General features: G+C 40.3%; 2 protein-coding genes across 13 annotated transcripts in view; one reads left to right on the top strand and one right to left on the bottom strand.

Annotated features, from left to right (window-relative positions):
* Nucleotides 1–21: 21 nt before the first annotated feature.
* Nucleotides 22–11,982, top strand: Aste1 (asteroid homolog 1). Of its 7 annotated transcripts, XM_052187456.1 has the most exons (6): nt 25–333; nt 1,246–1,406; nt 1,794–2,559; nt 6,298–6,508; nt 8,143–8,338; nt 9,786–11,982. In XM_052187456.1, exons 2-6 carry the CDS (start codon nt 1,264–1,266, stop codon nt 10,099–10,101), a joined length of 1,632 nt encoding a protein of 543 aa, XP_052043416.1. In that variant the 5' UTR covers nt 25–333; nt 1,246–1,263; the 3' UTR covers nt 10,102–11,982. The 7 variants fall into 7 exon arrangements, with proteins under 7 accessions (XP_052043413.1, XP_052043416.1, XP_052043414.1 ...); XM_052187453.1 differs by having other exon boundaries at nt 22–333; nt 1,246–2,559; XM_052187454.1 differs by lacking the exon at nt 25–333 and adding an exon at nt 349–792 and having other exon boundaries at nt 1,246–2,559.
* Nucleotides 11,983–16,510: 4,528 nt separating this feature from the next.
* The window catches only part of Atp2c1 (ATPase secretory pathway Ca2+ transporting 1), a 105,176-nt gene continuing 99,762 nt past the window's right edge, over nt 16,511–21,924 (bottom strand). For all 6 annotated transcript variants that reach the window (XM_052187447.1, XM_052187448.1, XM_052187449.1 and 3 more), the window contains 2 exons: nt 19,703–19,844; nt 16,511–18,309 (listed from right to left, as the gene is read on the bottom strand). In XM_052187447.1, coding sequence (XP_052043407.1) covers nt 18,179–18,309; nt 19,703–19,844 — 273 coding nt within the window. In that variant the 3' untranslated portion in view covers nt 16,511–18,178. The remainder of the gene's footprint in view (nt 18,310–19,702; nt 19,845–21,924) is intronic.

Here is a 21,924-nt window from a genome sequence, read left to right as displayed (position 1 = left end):
CGTTTGGCGTCCAATCCAGCGGAAGCGCGCCGGACCCTGTGAAGCGGGATGAAGAGAACCGGGCGGGCGGGGCAGAACGAGCTTTCCTGAGGAGGCGGCCGCAAGTGTGAACCGAATGGCTCAAGCTTCTACACCAAGTTACCACCACCCGGCCCGAAAGCACTTTCCCCTCCAGGAAGAGCCCTCAGCTTCTCGGAGCCAGGCTTCCCAGTGACGTCGTTGCCAGCACTTCCTGTTTCCGCTCGCGATCTTCCACGCACCTGCGGGTGTGTGGTTGCCCCCCGGGCTCCTACCTGCTGCTGATGAAGTGAGCCGGCCAGAAGGAAGCAGCAGGTGGGTCCGGAGGGCAGGGGCAGGTTGGGATAGGATGATCTGTGGTTGAGGAATTAGATACTACCTTTTGCTCACCTTTGCCGGCCCTTTGCTTGCATCCGCTGAGCTACTTTGTTCAAGGTCAAGTCATTAATTTACCAAGAGTTCGCAGAAACCACTGGACAGAGAAAGAAATGACTACTCAGAATTCAAAGTGTTGAGATGTTGACGGAGGTGAATCTGATGTGAGATAAAAATCAAGTGCAATAATGTAAACTGATACCAACACCAAAATATTGAGGATGCATTTTTGTGTAGTATACCCCCAAAAATAAAAATGCAAAAATTCCAAGATTGACAAAACCTTCACGATTTTTAACAAAGGCAAGGCTGGCAGTAGCATCGTGCTAAGCTGTCTATATTTGAAGCCTGAGGAGAGAAGGAACACCAGCAATACCAATCCTATGAGTTATTAACCAGGTAGGCCATTAGTAAGGGGGTGTAAAGAATCCTAATTGAGGTTGAAATTGCATCCTTGGGATCCTAGAAACATAAAGATGAGTTTTTCCTTAGCCCAAACTACTATCTAATGCATTCTACACTCAAGACCTGTAACAAGGGTCTAGCCATAAGAAAGAAAAATTGGCTCATTGTGTGTCCTATGCTGGGTTATCGTTTTTTTATAGCTTAGGACTTTTGGCCTTGACCCTCACCAAACAGATCTCTTTCTTTATCTCTGTATAGGCTGCCACAAGAAGGTGTAGCCTAAATTTAAGGTGTGTATCCCACCCCCAATAATCCAAAAAAGAAAAGTCCCTCAGTGGTGTATCCAGCAGTTTGGGTCCTGATTGATTCTAGATATATTCAAATTGACAACCAAGAACAGCCATCAAAAGGAGCATCAATTGAACTTGGTTTTTATTGTTTCAACAGGGAGTTCTGTCGGTCATCATGGGTATCCGGGGACTAATGAGCTTTGTGGAAGAGTATAGTCATGAATTCTTCGTTGACCTGAAATTGCGGAACACAAAGATTATCATTGATGGCTATTCTCTTTTCCACCGACTTTGCTTCAACTCTGACTTGGAGCTCAGGTATGGTGGGGACTATGACTCATTTGCAGATGTTGTACAGAAGTTCTTTGAATCACTGTTTGCTTGTCATATTTGTCCATATGTTGTATTAGATGGAGGGTGTGACATTTCAGATAAAAAGCTGACAACTTTGAAGGATCGAGCTAGAGAGAAGATCCAAGCGGCCCGTTCCCTTTCCCTTGGTGGGGGTGGGAATGTGTGTCCCTTACTCATCCGAGAAGTGTTCATACAGGTTTTGATCAGGCTTAAGGTATGTTTTGTCCAGAGCTTTTCAGAAGCAGATCGGGACATTATGACACTTGCCAATCATTGGAATTGTCCAGTGCTATCATCAGATAGTGACTTTTGCATTTTTGACCTGAAAAATGGATTTTGCTCACTGAATAGCTTTCAGTGGAGAAATCTGAACACTATTAAGGACACACAAGATTACTATATTCCTGCCAGAAGCTTTTCCCTTGATGCATTCTGCCATTACTTCAACAATATGAACAAAGCTCTACTACCTCTCTTTGCGGTTCTATGCGGAAACGACCATGTTAATCTGCCCATCGTGGAGACATTTGTAAGTAAAGTACGTCTCCCCCTTAGTTCTAAGGGGAGGAGATATCACCGAGTTCTAGGACTTCTGAACTGGTTGTCTCATTTCGAGGACCCCACTGAAGCGCTAGAAAACGTTCTGAAGTCTCTCCCCAAAAAGAATCGAGAAAATGTTAAGGAACTTCTCTGCTGCTCCATGGAGGAATATCAGCAGTCCCGGGTAAAGCTGCAGGATTTCTTCCAGCATGGTACTTACGTGTGTACGGACGCTTTGGGTCTGGGTTTACCAGAGTGGGTACTAGCAGCTCTGGCCAAAGGCCAGCTACCACCTTTCATCAGTGATGCTTTGGTGCTCCGAAGGACCTTTCTTCACACACAGGTAGAAAATATGCAGCAACCAAATGCCCACAGAGTATCTCAGTCCATCCGGCAAATCATCTATGGACTCCTTTTGAATGCCCCATCATGCTCACAAGATATATCCCAGAATACATTGCCTTCCCAGCTTCTGGCTTTCAATGAAGTGGAAAGAATTAATACAAATATCAAAACATCAACTGTTTATGCAAAACAACTGCTCAAGGATCATTGTGACTTGAGCAAATTGGCTGAGGTAAGTTTGTAAGACTACTAAAATTCTTAGAAATTTCTTTATAGGTTATAATTTGCCTTAATATGTGCTGTCTCTCTTAATATAACACATTGGTTGCCATCTTGCCTTCATGTTGTGTGTGAAGGCTAGACCTCCAGTGAACTGGGTTAATCACTCAGCTAGTGTCAAACTACTAACTCAAACCTAGCACTTAGTACTAAATATGCAATTTCCAGGGTTCTTCACTAACCTGTTTTCTTTGCAGTTATTCTATTATATTGATTCCAAATAGGAGTCTGTAATTTAAAAGTGGGGGAGAAGGGAATTGAACTGTTAAAGAAGTGTGCACATAGGCACTTGATGTGGGCATAACAGCATCTTAGATCAGAGTTCAGTTAAGATTAGTACTGATGTGTCCATCCATCGAAAGGTTTTGTTTTCATCAATGCAAACCTCTTTTTAGGCTTTGGGCTTAAAGCTCAGAGAGAGAGCAAGCTGACAGAGCAAGAGCTTCCTTTATCTCTATATGGGCTGCCATGAGAAGGTGTGGCCTAGATTTAAGGTGTGTCTTCTACCTCCAATAATCCAATTACGAAAAGTCCCTCGGTGGCATATCCAGCCACTGAGCATCATGTTGACTTGTAAGCCGATCCGTTAGAGCTTAGCCTACCTTGGTGTTGCTTAAGCCTGAATAACAATAATCAGTTGTCATGTCAAGGAAGAAAATGAGCCAAGTGGTGGCACACGCCTGTAATCCCAGCACTTGGGAGGCAGAGGCAGGTGGATTTCTAATTCAAGGCCAGCCTGGTCTACGGAGTGAGTTCCTGGACAGCCAGGGCTACACAGAGAAACCCTGCCAGGGGGTGGGGGTGGGGCAATGGTGTGGGGGGAGAACATATGAAACTATTATTGAGAATACAATTAAACATACAAATTAAATTAAATGTTAATGAATTTATAAAGTCAGTTGAAATGCCCATTGGGTGTTTGTCTGTCTGTTTAGTTCCAACTGAATGTTTACTCTTAGGCTCATAGGGTCTTTGGTGCCAGCAGCCAGTTTTCCTGTGGAGATGATCAGACCTTACTTGCCTTTAGTTTATTCCCCAAGGAAACATGACAGTTTCCTATGGAGTAGGAAAAGTGGAGTTGCTACTGGGATCTAGTAGGTAAGGCAAGGATGCCACTAAGCTTCTTAGAATGCACAAATTGGCACCCCACAGTAGAGAACTATGTGACCCAAGATGCCAGTGTGCCACTGTTAGCCTACTAGTGACAGCATAAGCGAAAGGTAAGGAGATTACTAAGTGGGTGTCAAAAGCATCCTTGGTATTAGGAAGTAACTACTAATAAGAATAGTTCTTCAGGGGATGATGAGAATGTTCCGGAATTAAAAATGGCTGTGGAAGCTTATAAATATATTAAAACCACTGAATTGTGTACTTCAAAGGGGTGAATTTTTTGACATGGTTTATATTTCAAAGAAGGAGTTTCAGTTAAAAAAATTATGCAGTGTATTTGTGAGACTCATGTAACTCATTCTTTTCTCTCTGGTGTAAACCCATTGCATTGTGGGAATGAATACACCACAGATGACTTTCTGCAGGGTTGTTTTCAGTTGTGCTGTTTCATCTACTTTCATGATCATCATGGTGCACATTGTCTTGTAACATATTTCTGTTGCACACATTATGGAATTGCTGGGCTGGATGAGAGGGACATTGTGCCCAGCTCTTAAGTCTTGCTAGAACGTCTTGACAGTGGACACACGAACACTCCCACCAGCAATGCAGGAGAGTGCTTGTTTCTTCCTGTACCATTGTCAATACTAGGTGTTTGGAGCCCAGGGAACATTCTGGCTGTCCCAGTGTGCAGAGTACCATCTCAGTCGTTTGGGTAGGCAACTTTCCAGTTCTCTGATGCCTGGCTTATTATGCTCATTAACCATTGGGATATTCTGTGTGAAGTCTTTATTCAGTATTTTGCCTGTTCTGGGCTTTTTGCCTACTGATCATTTGTCAATTAACACTGTGCCCAGGACCTCCTATTCTAATTTTCAGTGTAGTATATTTTAGTAAACAATTTTAATGTAGTCATTTAATTCTTTATTACTTACGGTCACCTTTTTATGATCTTTTTATGAAATTACTACCTCCTCCCAAGATCATGAAAATAATTACATTTTTCTTTCACATTACATCTACAATCTGACCAGAAAAAGCAGGGTGTGAAATAGGGATCAGGCTATTTTTTCCCTATTCAATCCAGTGTAATCAATGAGATGTAGCATGCTGGTTGTATGCCTTGATGAGTGATAACAGGTTCTCAGCATTTAGCTGTATTCAGAGTAAGAGGACATTTCCATACCCTTTGCGCCACAGTGGATCGTTTGGCTGGCCTTTGGCATGTGTTAATCAGTTCTTAGCTCAGTGCTTTCAAGCTCTAATTAGCCCGTAATTCAAAGTGATGCCAGGTGCAGATATACTTCCAGACACAAATGCAGGTTCAAGTACAGAAACCTTGTGATCACTCCTGATTTTAACATGCAGTAATAATACTTCAGCTATGTGACTTACAAACTGGCTCATTAAGTTCCCACCCATCCCAAATGGGCCTGGGAGAGCAGATGGGACTGCAAGCTGAGTAGTTCCCTCTTTAGAAGGCACTGAGGACTGATGGGAAAACATCCTGTGCTACTCCAACACATAAGGCTCATTTTACAGATAATCAGACTAGGAAAACCCTCAGGAACTAGCCCAGAGCCACAGGTACTGAGGGCAGAACCTCTAGTATCAAATCTTAGACCACTTTGTTCATAAAAGTTGTAACTTGGAGTTTAGGTGTGTTCACTTAAGATGTGAGGCCTACTTCTAGTAGGGGTTGTTGCTATACTATGAAGAACTTTGCTTGCTTCCTAACAATATTAAATTTCAGAAACTTTGTTTAATGTACTATTCAAAGGCCTCAGGCATTAGTGATGTAACTATTTCATCAATTACAATGTTTTGGTTCAGGTTAACTTTTCTCTTCATCAGTCAGTCACCCTATCCTAACCCCTAAGTGGTAAGAATGTAGCCCACTGTCTCATCCTCTGGAGGGGAGGGTATTTCTCTAACTTAGAAACACTAGGAATATACTCTTTTCTTAAACGTTTATGAAAGTGTAACCTGTAAGGTACATCTTGAGATTCATTCAAGTAAAATTCAACAAGCAGCTCAAAGCTCTCAAGGCTGTTTACGTCTCAGCTTCCAAGTCCCTTCTAATGTGAAGCGTAAGGGGAAAGAGTACTGCGTACTACAAGCAAAGTATGGGAAGTCATTAAGATACTGCCTGCCTTGAATGTATTCCTGACTCTTTAAGCAGCCATGTGCAACAGAGGGATTTGTAATTTATTTTGTGGAGGTGATGATCAGTTAGTGCATCTGAGAGAAAGTGGAACCTAGTCTACACTAGCAAGTAAGGGCGGGGGTTCATGTAGATCTTTATGAAGTGGGCTCTAGGTAAAGTGCAAGTTCTCAGGCTCCCGTCAGAATACTGAATGGAAATGAAGGGGTCAAGCTGAATTTCTAGCAAGTTTCCTAAGGGGTGTATATACTGAATGTGCTCACTGCCCTACAGAGGGAGGAAGCAGAAACACGAGATGTTTAGAGTGTATAGAGGGTACATTCCTTCAAAGATCCAAACATTATTAACTTCCACAGCTGAATTAAATCTCATGTTACTAAAAATTACCCTAATTTGCAGAATATTTGATGTTTTCAGCTCCCCTTGGCTAGACGGCAGATGCTTCTCTTAGAAGCCCTGAAGGTCAAACTGGTCGTCCTGGAGTCCATCCCTACTTTTCTGAAGTTGCCCATTGCTGTGACTTGTTACTGGTTGCAGTCCACAGAGGCCAAGGCAAAGCTCCAACATCTGCAGGCCCTACTGCTGGGGATGCTGAGGGAGCCCTTGCATGCCATCATCAACAACCCTGGTAGGTTCTTGAAATCCAAGAATGTTTTGTCAATTTGTATATAAACTGTACATCCTCAAGAATTCACACAAACAAAAAACAATTGACCCCCATGACAGCAGAACTTCTAAGTGAAGGTGCCAAAATGCCCTTCATTGATATTCTTAATAGTTCCATGTGTTGAACTTAGTGCCAGGAGCTTGGCTTCAGATACAGAGTTGGGATGTGCCAGTGCTGCCTAACTCAGGCTGCTCTGAGGCCCCTGGTGCTTCAGTGTGAGGCATGACAATGCTTTGCCAGTTGTAATTCTTTCATTGTGCTACCCCAGCACAATAAACTTACTTGCACTTTTCCAGACATGAACCCTCTCAACATTTCCAAACATAGCATTCTTGCTCGTTGGTTTCTATCTTTCTTTAAGGCTATTAAGTTTCAATATGTAATAGAAAAAAATAACGTTTCCACTAGAGAAATAATCTGTGCAAATTATGTTTGAATTTAAATATTGGGTAAAATAAATGAAACATTGGAACATGTTCTTTGTTACAACTTTCTCCTTAAAAGACTGTGAAGGCCATAAAGCTGGCACTGTATAACAGTTCTAACCTGATAGCTGTTAGCCACAGCTATATGTGGCTATTTAAAGTTAAAATCAAATAGAAATCTGAGCTTTTTGTAGTAGTCACATTTCAAGCACTTGCACTTGGCAACCTCGTGTGGACATGTGATACAGTATAGAACAAAACATTCTCACCATGGCAAGAGTCCTATAGTTAGCCCTAGCCTGGTGTATATGTGAGTTTAAGAATAAAGTAGCATAGATTCAAAACATTCCTAGTACTCAGGCTTATGTGAGTAGCTATCAGATAAGTAGCTATCAGATGGACCATTGGTAGATGACAATTAACACAAGGCTCAGGCCCTTGACTTTAAGAACAGTTTGAAGCTATGTTGTTTTAAGAAATTCCCATAGCGTGAGCCCATTAAGATTTTACACAGTCCTATAGAAGGGGCATGTCTGTCTGTTTTCTTTTAGGAAATGTGGACCCCGCACCCAGGCAGGCTCAGTGTCTTGCTTCCCGCTATTTGTGAAAGGTGGGCCTCCTTTTTATTACTTTGGAGTTGGTCCCAGTGCCATTTTGTGCACTTCTGCTCAAATAAACCTTCAGAAACTGCATCTCCTCAGGTTGTTGCTTCTGCCCCTTCTATCTCATAAAGCAATGCATTTGTCAAATGATTCATACTTTAGTTTTCCTGCTGGAAAACAGGCAAAATGTGCTGTGAATCTATGAGCTGTCTTTAAACAAGTGTGCCACCCCATGGGGGCTTTGGTGAAAGTAATGAGCAGTAAAAACAGTAAGGAGAATGGTGTTTAGTGTCATTTTCATAGACACAGATCCTAGAGAATTTACATACAGACGTGTTTAAGGTCAGCTAGCATCCTGTGGGAGAGATCTTATTTCAAGGAAAAAGCAGTAACTTTGGGTTGAATAAAGAAAAGGGACCTTCGGTGTACATAAGCCATTTATGAAACCACAAGAAAAAAGCAACCAGTTTTCAAACTAATTTGTCTTTGTGGGTTTGATGCTGGTATGTGGGGAAGGGCCAAACGGATGCAATATTTGGAAATGCTGCCTTGGGGTTGTTTTATCTAGGCAATGAAGATCAACAGAGAGGTGGTGCCAAGATGTTGTATGAAGAATTACAAGAGGTGAAGGCACCCATGAGGCCGGGTCCAAGAGTGGATTTAGACACAGCACACGTCTTCTGTCAGTGGCAGTCCTGTCTCCAGATGGGGCTGTATCTCAACCAGCTGCTGTCCACTCCTCTGCCAGAGCCAAACCTAACTTGGTAAGCACCATGGGAAACATTAGAACAAAGTTTAAGGGTTAAAACAAGTTGCTTTGAAAACAATGTTACTATTCTTGATCTCTGAATACTTTTTAACTAAAACTCTGGAAACAAGGAAAATATTTCCAGTTTCAATTTTTCTTTTAAAATCACTTATTAGTATATATTACTTTATATATACTATATAAGGGACTTTTTCTCTTACTCTACCCCTAAGTACATCTTGTTATTGGTCTGTGTGTGTGTGTGTGTGTTACCATTTGGTGTTAGCTCATATAGTTGTCAAACGCCTACTCCACGCAAGGGTGCAGTAAACAAAAACAAAATATTTTCTTGGAGCTTTATTGTCTTGCCAGACTGTGTAAGAAGGAGGGAGCTAAGGTCTACGTCAGAGTTTAACTCAGGAGCTAACTCTGGGGGAATAGACGTGGTGCCATGGAAAAGTGAACAATGGACTATTCATCTTGGTAGTTGTCTGTCCAGGAAGTACTGGAAGGAAAGAGAAGGCAATGGCTAGCGAATGGGATTTAACATTGTGCATATGCCCCATTGGCATCCCATGTATGCTCTTCAAGGACAAGCTCCAGAGCCTGGCATAGTTTTAATGAGTAAAAACATATGGCACCATAAAATGTAGCAATAAGAGGGCTGCCTGCTTGTTTGTATGTTTGCTTTTGTGGCGATAGGAACTGAAGCAGGGCTTTCTGCACGTGAGGGAAACACTCCACCACTGAGCCATAAACCCAGCCTTATGTTTGTTAATGTATCTCTGGACCTCATATCTGAGATAACACAAAACCCTCCACCAAGAATGATAAAATGGCCTTTGATCTTTGGGCTGTTTTCTCCCTTTCCTTTGATAATTTTGGTCATTTTTAACAAACTCCTCTCTGGGTACAGCAGGCCACAGTTCCTTCACAACAAAACAGGAGTTTCATATCACTTGTGTTTTTTTCTAATGTTTTAAGATTATTGTTACATCTCAGCATTCTCAAATGTCCAAATGCTGATTTTATATTCATTAAATTAAGCCCAATGATAGCCCAAGTTTTCCAGGTTGATCAGCTCTGGTCATGAGTCATACTGAATTTAGGGGTTCTAGTTAATCTCATTTTACATTTTTGAGTGGGAATTTTATTCCAAATAAATGACCACACAAATGATGCCATTACAACTTTCTGATATTAAACTGCCTTTTTGGTTTGCCATGTCCATTTTCTTAAATCACTTTTCTTGGAGGTCTTAGAGAAGCCTCTTCAGCCCCAGGCTAGCATCATCACAAGGTTTTTGTCACCAGCAAAAGTAATCACTTTACTCAGTTCCAGTAATGGGGTTTATATAGGAGCAGCAAGCTAAGTGTTTAGATACTTGTTATGTTACAGTGTTCATCTTCGTTGTCCCACTACACCGATCTGATGCTTTCAAATCATGTTCTCCCACTGAGCAGGTTGTACAATGGAAGCTTGGTCCACGGACTGTGCCAGCGACTGCTAATATCCAGTTCTGCAGAAAGTCTCCTGAGTCTATGTCCTGAGGCAAAGCAGCTTTATGAACATCTGTTCAATGCCACAAGATCATATGCCCCAGCTGAATTGTTCTTACCAAAAACTAAATCAAAGTCAAAAAAAAGGAAGCAGAAGAAAAAGGTTTCCAGCCCTGGAAACACTGCAGACAGCAGGCACTGGTGTGCCAGAAGCAACCGGTTTGGTCTGTTAATGCTTGAAAGCTTGGAGGAGCATGTAGAGAACTCAGAGCTTGAATAAAGTCTGTAGTACACAGGATTTATAGTTCTAACTTTTAAAATGTCTCTTACCTCTCTTGAAGCTATTTTTTCTTTAGGACTAACCTATTTTGAGATAAACTTTATAAGAGATCATCTAAATTCTAAGATATTTTGTACTGTACTTTTAATACAGCCCGATTTAAGAAATGTCTGTATTTGTGTGTTGGGGATGGACAGCCATGTACTTGTGTGGAAGTCAGAGAACAACTTGTGAGAGTTGGTTCTGATCCCACCATGTGGGCTCCAGGGGTCACCCTCAGGTTGTCAGGCTTAGAAGCAAGTTACCTTCACCTCCCGAGCCATCTCACTGGCTCTGAATCATCTGTAGTTCTTCAGCGTACTTTCACTCCTCATGGTCCTTTTCAGAAAACAATAGTATTTTATAACCTTAATGTTACAGCAACCACCGACTATAGTCATAATTTTCCATAAAATCCAGTAGTAGTCATTTTATTTAAAAAGATTTCGGGTTTTTGGTAGGTTTTGTGGGGTTTTTTGTTTGTCTGTTTGTTTTTGAGTTTGAAAAGTATAGGTCATAAAAAAGTTAGGGGTCTGAGAGAAAGTTAGAAATGTGGTAAATTGGGCCGAGAGATGGCTCAGCCATTAAAGGCTAGGCTCACAGCCAAAAGTCTAAGAAATGTGGTAAATTAGACTACATATAGTTGAAAAACTCATAGGTACACTACAGGTCAACTGTTAACAGCCCCGAACACACACAGCATTCTGAGCTGATACACACAGAGCAGAAGAGAAATAAAATCTCAGATCAATACTAGACTCAAGTTTTCCACATGCTGGGTTTTGTGAAGGACTCCAACACTTCATTTTGATTTTTGCTGTGCTACAGTTCCAATCCAGACCATGTGCATGCTAAACAAGCATTACGAGGTAAACCCCAAGCTACTAGCCAGCATTTCATAAACCAATTAGAAAATAATTAGATAAAGCACCTCCTGTTTAGTGGTTGTAAAAACGTGTATCTCCCTACAGTCAAAACTATAGGGTGTGATGATACATCCCTATAATCTGGAAATCAGGAGGCTGAGACAGGAAGGTTGAAGGTTTGAGTTCCTTGGGCAACACTTTAAGCTTTGTCTTAAGAATCCAAATGTTCAAGAGATGCTATTTTAAAAGTACTAATACCAGCTGGTTTATGAACGTGCTGCCTTGTTATGAGTCTCAGACATGTTAAGAATGAGAAAGTGGGGTAACCACAGTGGGTCAGTCTCAAAGTGCAGTCTAACCTGCACAGCAGTAGTCCCACCTGCTGTGAACCAGGGTATATTCCATCAGTCATCTTGATGGCTGAAAAGTTGCCAACTGGGGGCCAGCCCATTGGTAGTTCTTAATAGTAATTTTCTTGTTGTGGGTTGGTCTGGTGATGCTATGTATTCAAATGCTAACCCCTCTACCCCAAGATCTGGTAGTCCCAAGTCTACTAACTTCTTTTATATACCAGTTCATTGTGCAAACCTTGTTCCCCAATTTAAAACTATTAGTTAAATAAAAAATGGCTACAACCAATTACTGGAGGGAAGAGAGGTAGGTGTATTTTCGGTTACCTGCCTGAGGGTTGCCACAGGTACCCCACAGGTTATCTAGCCGGCTTCACCAGATAGTAAGAACATAGTACTCGACTCCCAAGAGTCATACTTGCTTAAGCTGCTTGGGAAAGGCACACAATGAAATAATGAAAACATTTATCCACACTCTGCCAAGTACAAAGCCCACTCTTTTCTACTGAGACAAAGTCACTGCATGTGACTTTTGGCCTGGCCTTTCTTTTCATCTTTCTAATTTCCTTTGTCTGACTAGCCTTTTAAAATAAAAATAAAAAATTAAAAAAAAAAAAAAAAAAAAACAGGTCTAAGAGGTGATGAAAAACCTCAGATAAGCAGAATGTAGTGTGTTCTACATTTCCAAAATCTATTTTCCTATGTTTTCAATCAAGATGAGCTCTTTCTGATTCCATTCTAGCAAATAAAATCTCACCTGAGGCTTTGGACACATCAATCTTCAATTAGCAGTTCAAGTTACAAAAGGAGTCTGGACAGCTAAGATGACTAAATCTTGGGGTAAAATTGGAGAGAGAAAATCATTTAATGTAATAGAATCGTGCTTGGTGTTTGGTGATGGTAGAATTATACTGAATATGTATTTTTGCACATTATTTTCAATAACCAAGACTCTGAAAGCTTATTATCTTTAAATATAATCTCTGATCTTTTCTGGGCCAGTTGGTCATGAAGGACTCAAGTGAACCTTAGTATTTCAACTTGAATTCCTAATTAAATTATACTTTTAGAAGACAAAGACTTTTACTGCCTGAATGGCCTTACCTACCCTTTTTTGTTCATAAAAGCGAACGACTCCGTCTCAGTTAAGCTACCTGTGAAATAGAGTTGCTATACACCAGACCACTGAATGAAGTCAAAATAATGTGTTTACAGGTGTTTAGTACCCATCCTAAAGCATGGTAAGCCTTGCCTGGCACGAAGATGTGATTACTGTCACATCTGTCCATGAAAAGCAAGAGCAAGGCAAGGATCGAAAGGTGAGGGAGGGTCAAGCAGTGGAAAGGGGTCGTGAGTGTCAGGGTTGGGAAAGCTAAGGGCAGAACTCTGCAAAGCCAGTCAAGATCCTCAGAGATGGCGGAGAAGGCCAAGAATTAAAATTGTTACAGGTATTTAAGAGTTGTCATGTTGATGTCATTATAGAAATAATGGTTAGAGACATGTAATTTGGATTACCTTCAATGTTAGCAGATGAATTTGCTATTAAAAAAAATGTGGATGCTTGGTTGCGGAAACAGCTCAACTGAAAGCCCAAGAATCTGTTCAATTCCCAGATCCCTGTGGGTGTTTTTGTTTGCTTTTAAAAAAACAAAACAACACTGGAATTCTTATAATATCCTCTTGTCTGGTCTTCAAAACGCAGACATTACAAAGGAGCTGAAATCTAGGAACAGGAGCATCCCCAAACCAAGGTTTCTAGGCTTTCTAGCATCTAGACTCCCACATGTTTTCAGTAGACAAATCCAGGCTGGGACGATGGCTCATGAGAAAAGTCCATGGTGCCATGTGTAGGGACGTAAGTTTAGATCTCCAGAACCCATATGAAGGTTGAGCATGGCTGTATAAAGTTGTAACCCGAGTTGTCAGAAGGAGAAGGTAAGGAAATCCTGGCTCTGGGGCTTAGCCAGTGAACGCTAAGCTCAAAGAACCTGTCCAGAAAAAAAAAAAAGCATGATAGACACCCAATGTCAACCCCTGGGCTCAACAAAAATTCATAGGCAGTCACATACACACTTAAAATGCATATACATACACAAATCCAGCCATACTCTGTACACTTATAATTTCAGGCGTGGGAAGGTGCAGAGAGGCAGAACCCTGGGTTCACTAGCTGGCCAGTCTAGCCTCCTTAGTGAACTCTAAGTCAATGAGGGACCTGTCAGATCCAGTGAGGAGTGACAGCAGAAGATAATCCCTGGCCTCCACACCAACACAGGCCGTGTGAGACGCAATTCCTCCCGTCGTCCCTTACATACACTATTTACTGCACAATCAGCTGTGGAATAGTAACTTGTCCCATACGCTTCCGAGATAATGTTCTATAGGCCTTGCTCTCTAGCCTCATCCACAGTATGACTAGAAGATGGAGACTTAGCGGGAGCTAACTGGACAAGGCATAGCATTTTTTTATGACCATAAGATGTCACCAAAATGCCACTTCTCAACTAATATGCTTCCAACAGGAAAGCATTAGATTGTATTTTTAAAGTATTTCTAAAACAAACATTTTGTCAGAGTTCTAATGCTAGAAATAAACAACCTAATAAAAGTTCTTTTGCCTAATTTCTGGCTAGGATTATCAAGAAAGTGACTTGGACTTGAATTTCTAACATTTTCTAGAAGATGAAACTTAAAATTTTCCCCCTCAATTTAATAGCAACGTTTTCCCTTGAAAACAGAACCATCATCAACATACCCCTTCCCCTTTCCAGCCATCTAGAGCCATCTTAAGCTGTCTCTGCTGGGCTTTATAAATACAGGCGAAATCTAATTTTCAAAACTAAGGTTAATGAACACTATCCCAAAGACTGGATATAGTGCTGCAGCACTGTGTGAGAGGAGGCAAAGGGGCCTTGACTTTAACAAGAAACAAAGCTCTACTTTCCTACTACAACTCACTATCAAACCATATTGGTATTTTCTAGTGTTAGTCCCATTTGATCATCACACCACCAACCACATAGTGCTCTCTGATTCATAGGCATTCATTCATTCATTCTCTCCCCTCACCTACTAAGAGAATCTAACTACTTATACTTAAAAAAAGGTACTTAGACCAGTGTTTCTTTTTTTCCATTTATGCCTTACAAAAGACTCCATTTGAAAGCTCTGTAGCAAAGGACATTACAAGGTTCCTAGTACTGCCTTTTTAATGTATGTTTCTGTTTGCTGGTTGTTTGCTATGTCAAACATCCTAGACTCCTGTTCTGTCAAATTGAGATTTATTACATGTGTTGATTATTTGTACATGGGTGTGCATTGTGAGCACAGGTGCTATGATGCATGCAAAGAGGTCCGGAGGCATCTGTGGAAGTCGGTCCTCTTTCCGCCGTGTGGATTCTTCAGGATTAGGGGCAAGCTCCTTTACCCACTGAGCCTTCTCACCAGCCCACTCACTATCGTTTTTGTAAGCCCCAAAGATTCCATGAGCTTGTCCGTGTCTCACTAAGGCCATCTCAGCCTGTTTTACTTCTCAATAGCTCCAAATCATTATCTTCCAGCATACCAGTTAAACACTTCTGCCCTGACCACCATCTCCAGCCCAAGTACCTAGGTATTCATAATACACCTAGAGTCTTAATTCCAGAAACTCTATGGGTTTCAATGTTCCTTCTACTTCCCACAACTCCTCTGTGAACACTCTACTGTTCAGCTGCAAAGGCCCACTGCCTTCTGACTAGAACTTCCTCATTGAAGGATTTGTATGTTACTAGTCCTAGGAAGGTTCTCTGGCAACTTTCTCCCATGAAGTAATTTATCTCCTTCATTCACTGTAGTATTTTAGATGGTGTATTTCAAACTGGCCTCCAGTGTAAGAACTAAAAGCTTCCTAGATAGGTTATGTATTTATAAATCAAACACTATAACAATGTTTACAGAAATTGCTAAATCAGCATATTATCTATTATCAGCAATAACTAACTCTGACAACTACAAACCGAAGTCAGACCATCAAACCTGGGTCTAACTGAACTCAACAGTCATGTCAACCAACTGAACTCATCAGGATAATCTGTTGTTCGACCACAGACCAAATGGGATTAATAGTTTATATCCTAATGTTAATGTGTATGCACCACTTGCTATTTAGATCACAAAGGTTAGTCTAAAAAGCTACTTCAAAGATTTTCAAATGCCAAAGTGAACTGTGTGCTGTATTTATTTTAATATATATATATATACTTTTTGGGTAAATATACAAAGATCACTATTTACATTGATAAAATAGCTTTGTAACAGTTTCACCATCTACTTTTCCTGTCAAAGAAGTATGTAAGGGTGAGAAGGTCACTGTATTCGCAGTACACTCAGGGACTAAATAAAATTTAAATGAAAATATAATCAACTCATCTCACTTCTTGGATGAGTCATTGGAGCCAAACAAGCTGCACAAAAATTGCTAGGCATCAGAGGCAGAAAAGCAGTGTAATGTTAATTAATTCACAAATGGGATAGTTACTGTTGTTACCAATTCATTTCTGTGAGAAACTATTTTAAGTCTACACAAAACTCAATCTGCTTACATACTACACCAGAGAGATCCAAGTGTAAAGCACTTAGAAGGATTCCCACTGTGTCAGATGTGTGCTGAGTGGGTGTACAATGTGGAAAGCAGCCTGTCCTGTTCTCATGCCAACAGTTAAGGAGGCTGGAAAACTCCACAGCCTAAGGGAGGCTGCTTGGGCTGTAGAATTTCCCAGTGACTGCCCTCAGGATGGCTCAGTGCCCAGCACAGCTGGGTTCAGCCTTTAGCATTTGAGAGTTATCTACCTGACTGGTACTTATTTCAAGGTTATCTCTTTTCTTTCATGTTTAGCTCCTATGCAATCAAATAACTTAAAGAAGTCCTAATGGGAGGGAAAAAAATCAAAGTGAGCAGCCAGCATAGAATCCCTAGGACAAGGAGACCGAGTGAGACCTGACACTTAGATGCCAGCAGTTAACTGATCCATCCTAATTTGGACTAATACAATTTGAAAAACTGAAATCTGGATCTGTATTACATACTTTTTTTCAAAACTACAAGACTTTCTATATCTTTCGGCATCTACAGTTATAATTTATTATTAACAATACTAACTGGGAAGTCATTAGTGAACTTATGAAAAACTCCTTTTATTTTTATAGTTCAATACCAAGTGAAAAGAGAGGCACATTCATTTCATGAGTCATATTCTCAACCTCAATGTAAAACAAACAAGACTGAATATGCACTTAATATGTAGTTTTCAAGTCTGGAACAGAATATAAAAAACCATTATAAAATTTTGCTATGAGACATCAAACCTCTAAGAGTTGGTTAGACAATGATTTCCCATCCCACCTAATCAGACAGAACAACGTACACTCAACAGTTGAGCCTGAAAGAGAAGACACAGTGCAGACATCCGGCTCCGTATGCTCATGCTTCAGTAGTACGACTCAAAACAACACAATTCTCCTATCGATGACAGCATCAGTGTTAACATTCACCAGTAATATTGAACAAGCTTAGGAACAGTTAATTCTGACAGGTTATAAAATACAAAACTCAACACTTACCTTTACTTTGTCAAGCTTTTATAAAAGCTGATGGTGCTACACAAAGGCAACCCATCTGTCCCCAAGCACACTGAGTGACACAGAAGACAGCACGGCATGTGGCAGAAGGGACAGACTCAGGGCTGTGCTACGATCTAGGCCACAGCAGCTGCCGAGGGGATCTGGAGGAGCAAGGCCAGCCAGGGTCTTCCGATGTGCACCCTGGATCATATGGTCTCTCTCTGAGTTTGGGACTTTCTAATTTATAAGTATACTAGTCTATACTCTCTAAGAAACAGACTTAAAAATACAAATATGAAATAGTAATAAAGATTATTCAGCTGAAGTGTTTGATTTATAAAGAAGAAATGACAATGATTCTGACAAAGCAGAACTGTATTAAACTAAACATGGACACGCTAATATAATCTGTTTTAAATTCCAACCAAGCCTTAATTGTTTTTGAATCGATGACTGTGTGTTAAGTACAATCACTCTAACTGTAATGCCAATAACAGCCCTGAACTAATTCGCTAGGTCAAAGCCATACCTCTATGAAAAACAAAACAACTACAAAAATCCAGCAACAACCATTTACACTTACTAAGAGCAAACATTTACTTCAATTGTAGTATATGCTTTTCAGTCACAAAAAGAAAGAAAAGAACAGTGATTAGACAGTGGTCACATCCTGTGCAAAAAGAAAAACCAACTTGAACTATAAAATGGCAGCACAATGCTTACACTGCGGGAATAAGGAAGCCTGGGAGCTGAAGTACGGCACTCCTGGCTATTTCTAGACCAAAGAGAATGCCTTTAAATGATTGAGTTTATTTGTGTATTAGTAAGAAAGCCCCACAACCATAAATAGTACAATATTTAAAAATAAAAAAAATATTTATATCCATCTAAGACAGATAGTGTATTTGTACATTAGAATTCTTTAAGTGCAGAAGGTGGTTCAGGTTTTGCCTTTTGTATTTTTTAATTCAGTACTTGCCCATATGAAGTTCCACTCGATTGCAAAGCCAATTCAAATCAAGGAACGTGTTATTCAAAGTTGCATAATTTCATTTGGGACTACCAACAGGGTTCAAATCAAGTCTTTAACATTAATGGTCATTTTTAGTCAATGGAAAGTTAAAAAGTCCTTAAATCTTCATTATCATCTTGAACTTGCCCTTCTAAATGATTCTCGGACTGCAATTCCTAGGTTGCAAATTAAAAAAAATGCAATATGCATCATACTTCAAGAAACGACGATGATGTTGAACTAGCATTCTTCTGGGTCTTCTCCCTGCTCCTTTCAACCTTCTTTATAATTTCAGACACAATGCACACTGATGAGGTAAGGCCCAAAAGAAACAACAGATCTGTAAGAGAAAATAAACTGAGTTTTACAAGACTTTGAAATGTATAGCAAGACCTAAGACCTTAGTATACACTGTTTCACAAATATCTCAGGAGGTAAGTTAAAAATGTTGAAATGGGGGAAAGGCAAGGTGGCTCCGAGATGAAAGCCTCGATGGGCAAGTTGGACTATCCAAGCCCACCCCGGAACCTATGGTAGAAGATTAAAGGCAACTGTAACAGTTGTCCAGACCTCTGTATATAAACTGTGGCACAAGAGCCTATACACACAAACACACATACACTGAAAACAACACTTTAAAATGCATATGAAATCTCAAGTAAGGTCAAAGTCACAGAGCCGAGAGAAGTCAGAACTAAAACCCCAATTCTGTGGCAACCTTCCCTGAATTCTAGGATTCACATAACTAACTTTTACAGTAATGTTCAGGATTTCCTCTTGGCTACCTCTCAATGCTTTTGCAAAGCACTACTAGAGACGTAGTGAAGTCCCCTGTGGTAGTATCCCAGTCTAGAAGCCTGTCTTCTATTGGAGTCACACTTTCTACCCTTGCTTTATTGCCTAAAAAACTCAAGCTTTTTTTTTTCAATTTTGCTTTTTGAAAAGTGAAAGCAATGTGGATATAGAATTAAAATATTAAAATTAAACTAGTTCAAATTTTAAGGTGAACTTCAACTTAAACCAAAACCACTAAACTTGTACCAAAAAACACAGACTATAAAACTTACTTCATAAATACACAAACTAACTTTAAAAAAAAAAAAGTAATGAAGGACCCATTTTCCAAATATGTTCTTCCACACACTTAAGAAAATGAATTTTGAATGTATTTTGTTGGTGGGGATTGTTTGTAGTGCTGGGTCAAAGCAAGAGCCTTAGCTTGCCAATACAACATTCCCAGCATGTTCCATACCTCCCCTTGGACCATATATTTAATGCAAGCCATATAAAAGAATAATAATTTCCTCAGAAACACTTTAAAAGCTAGTGTCTCCTGAGTCAAATGGAGATTTCATGAAATAAGAATAGTGGAATACTAAGTTTATTTTAAAATGATTAAGTTTTAAGAACAATTTAATTTTCAGTGAGCTAAAGTAAAGTTCTCTCATTTCATGATAGAAATCTTCATGTTTTTTAAATATAATACTGTAAATTATTCCACAACAGGTTTGGTGAATTGCTGTATTTCAGAATCACTAAACATGACTTTCTAACAACTGATAAGATGTGGGCAGGTCAAGTAAATGTCAGACACCCCTGAGTGTCTGACATGCAAGCATAAAAGACCTTGTTACAAGTCCCACCAGTTATTTTTCTCTATTTAAAAAGAGTGTTTTACTATGACAGACACACTTTAAGGATACAGCAATAACGGCACACAACATTTTCTTTACCCAGTATACTTAGGCTCTCGGTCTGAAAAACCTTCTGAAGAGGAGGGAAATAAATAACAAGCAACTGTCCCATGATGGATCCCAGCACTGCATAGCAGAACATCTTATTACTGCAGAGTCCAATCTCAAACACAGATTTGGTCTGTTGGCAAAACAGAGTTCCAATTATTCCACCCTGATCATAGAAATGGTACCATGATTGCTCTTGGTTCAATTGTAATCAGACTCACTGAACTCTATCATGCCAAACCACAAAATGTCTTAACTTTATTAGTTTTGTAAAAATCCATATACACTAAAACCATATACACTAATCCAACTTTTTAATTTATCAAAGGTGGGAGGAGATTATGAGAGCCAAAAGTAGTGGACGCCTGCAGCAGAACTGCACTTGCTGATATGATGGAGTTGCTGCACACATCAGGGATAGTGAACATATGCACTTATAAGCAACTGAATGCATGCACAGACCTGTCTGAGAAGCAGCCAGCTAAACCTCACTGGACAGAATGGGTCACGGGGTCCCAAGCCTAGATGGGAAGCCACTGGCAACAGATGGCTAGGGGGTGGGGGGAGGAGGAATACTGTTCTCTCCTCATAGGTATGGGGCCTGAGAAACTAGCCAAACTCAAGTAAGACTGTCCTATGGCCATGGATATATGGACAACACTATGTAGACTCAGAGAGTTACAAAAAAAAAAAAAAAAAAAAAAAAAAAAAAAAAAAAAAGAAGTGTGGAAAGGGGACAATAAGGGAGGATTTGGAGAAAAAGATTTTACCAAAACAAATACACACACACCCACACACACCCACACACACCCACACACACACACACTCTCTCTCTCTCTCTCTCTCTCTCTCTCTCTCTCTCCTCAAACAACAGAAAATTAAACATAACAGGTAATATTTATATATTTCTATGTTTATATATGTACATAACAATGAATAACTAAGAGGCCATCAATTTGAAAGGGAGTGGTGGGATGTGAAGGACTGGAGGAAGAGCACATGGCAGGGTCTAGAGGAAGGAACAGAAAGAGGGAAATGATGAAATCATATTTTAATGAAGATTAAAGGAAAATAATTGCAGGCTGGGGAGTTTAGATCCCACACCAACAGGAAAAGCCAAGAGTGGCAGGGCTGGCCAGCCCTGTAGGTGGAAACAGAAAAGATTCAGGGGCTCACTGCCCAGCCAATCTTGCTAATCCATGACCTCTAGGGTCAATGAAAGACTCAAAAAATAGGCTCCTATGAACAGAGTAGAGCATGTATCCTTATTACATGGTGGGGAATCCTCTGGGTATATGCCCAGGAGTGGTATAGCCGGATCTTCTGGAAGTGAGGTGCCCAGTTTTCGGAGGAACCGCCAGACTGCTTTCCAGAGTGGTTGTACCAATTTGCAACCCCACCAGCAGTGGAGGAGTGTTCCTCTTTCTCCGCACCCTCTCCAACACCTGCTGTCTCCTGAATTTTTAATCTTAGCCATTCTGACTGGTGTAAGATGAAATCTTAGGGTTGTTTTGATTTGCATTTCCCTAATGACTAATGAAGTTGAGCATTTTTTAAGATGCTTCTCCGCCATCCAAAGTTCTTCAGGTGAGAATTCTTTGTTTAACTCTGTACCCCATTTTTTAATAGGGTTGTTTGGTTTTCTGGAGTCTAACTTCTTGAGTTCTTTATATATATTGGATATTAGCCCTCTATCTGATGTAGGATTGGTGAAGATCTTTTCCCAATTTGTTGGTTGCCGATTTGTCCTCTTGATGGTGTCCTTTGCCTTACAGAAACTTTGTAATTTTATGAGGTCCCATTTGTCAATTCTTGATCTTAGAGCATACGCTATTGGTGTTCTGTTCAGAAACTTTCTCCCTGTACCAATGTCCTCAAGGGTCTTCCCCAGTTTTTTTTCTATTAGCTTCAGAGTGTCTGGCTTTATGTGGAGGTCCTTGATCCATTTGGATTTGAGCTTAGTACAAGGAGTCAAGGATGGATCAATTCGCATTCTTCTGCATGCTGACCTCCAGTTGAACCAGCACCATTTGTTGAAAAGGATACATGCTCTACTATGTTCATAGCAGCCCTATTTATAACTGCCAGATGCTGGAAAGAACCCAGGTATCCCTCAACAGAAGAGTGGATACAAAAAATGTGGTATATCTACACAATGGAGTACTATTCAGCCATTAGAAACAATGAATTCATGAAATTCTTAGGCAAATGGA

Source organism: Apodemus sylvaticus, chromosome 7, assembly GCF_947179515.1.
Source record: "Apodemus sylvaticus chromosome 7, mApoSyl1.1, whole genome shotgun sequence".
Taxonomy (NCBI): Eukaryota; Metazoa; Chordata; class Mammalia; order Rodentia; family Muridae; genus Apodemus; species Apodemus sylvaticus.
The sequence above is the reverse complement of the archived record's forward strand: the minus strand, read 5'-3'. Positions and strand labels throughout refer to the sequence as shown.

What these genes read in the sequence shown, in the direction of transcription:
- Aste1 (XM_052187453.1), top strand. Translation starts at nt 1,264, where the DNA reads ATGGGTATCCGGGGACTAATGAGCTTTGTGGAAGAGTATAGTCATGAA. An exon ending in TGCCATCATCAACAACCCTG is followed by an intron (nt 6,509 to 8,142) that starts GTAGGTTCTTGA and finishes TGTTTTATCTAG; the next exon opens with GCAATGAAGATCAACAGAGA. An exon ending in CCAGAGCCAAACCTAACTTG is followed by an intron (nt 8,339 to 9,785) that starts GTAAGCACCATG and finishes CCCACTGAGCAG; the next exon opens with GTTGTACAATGGAAGCTTGG.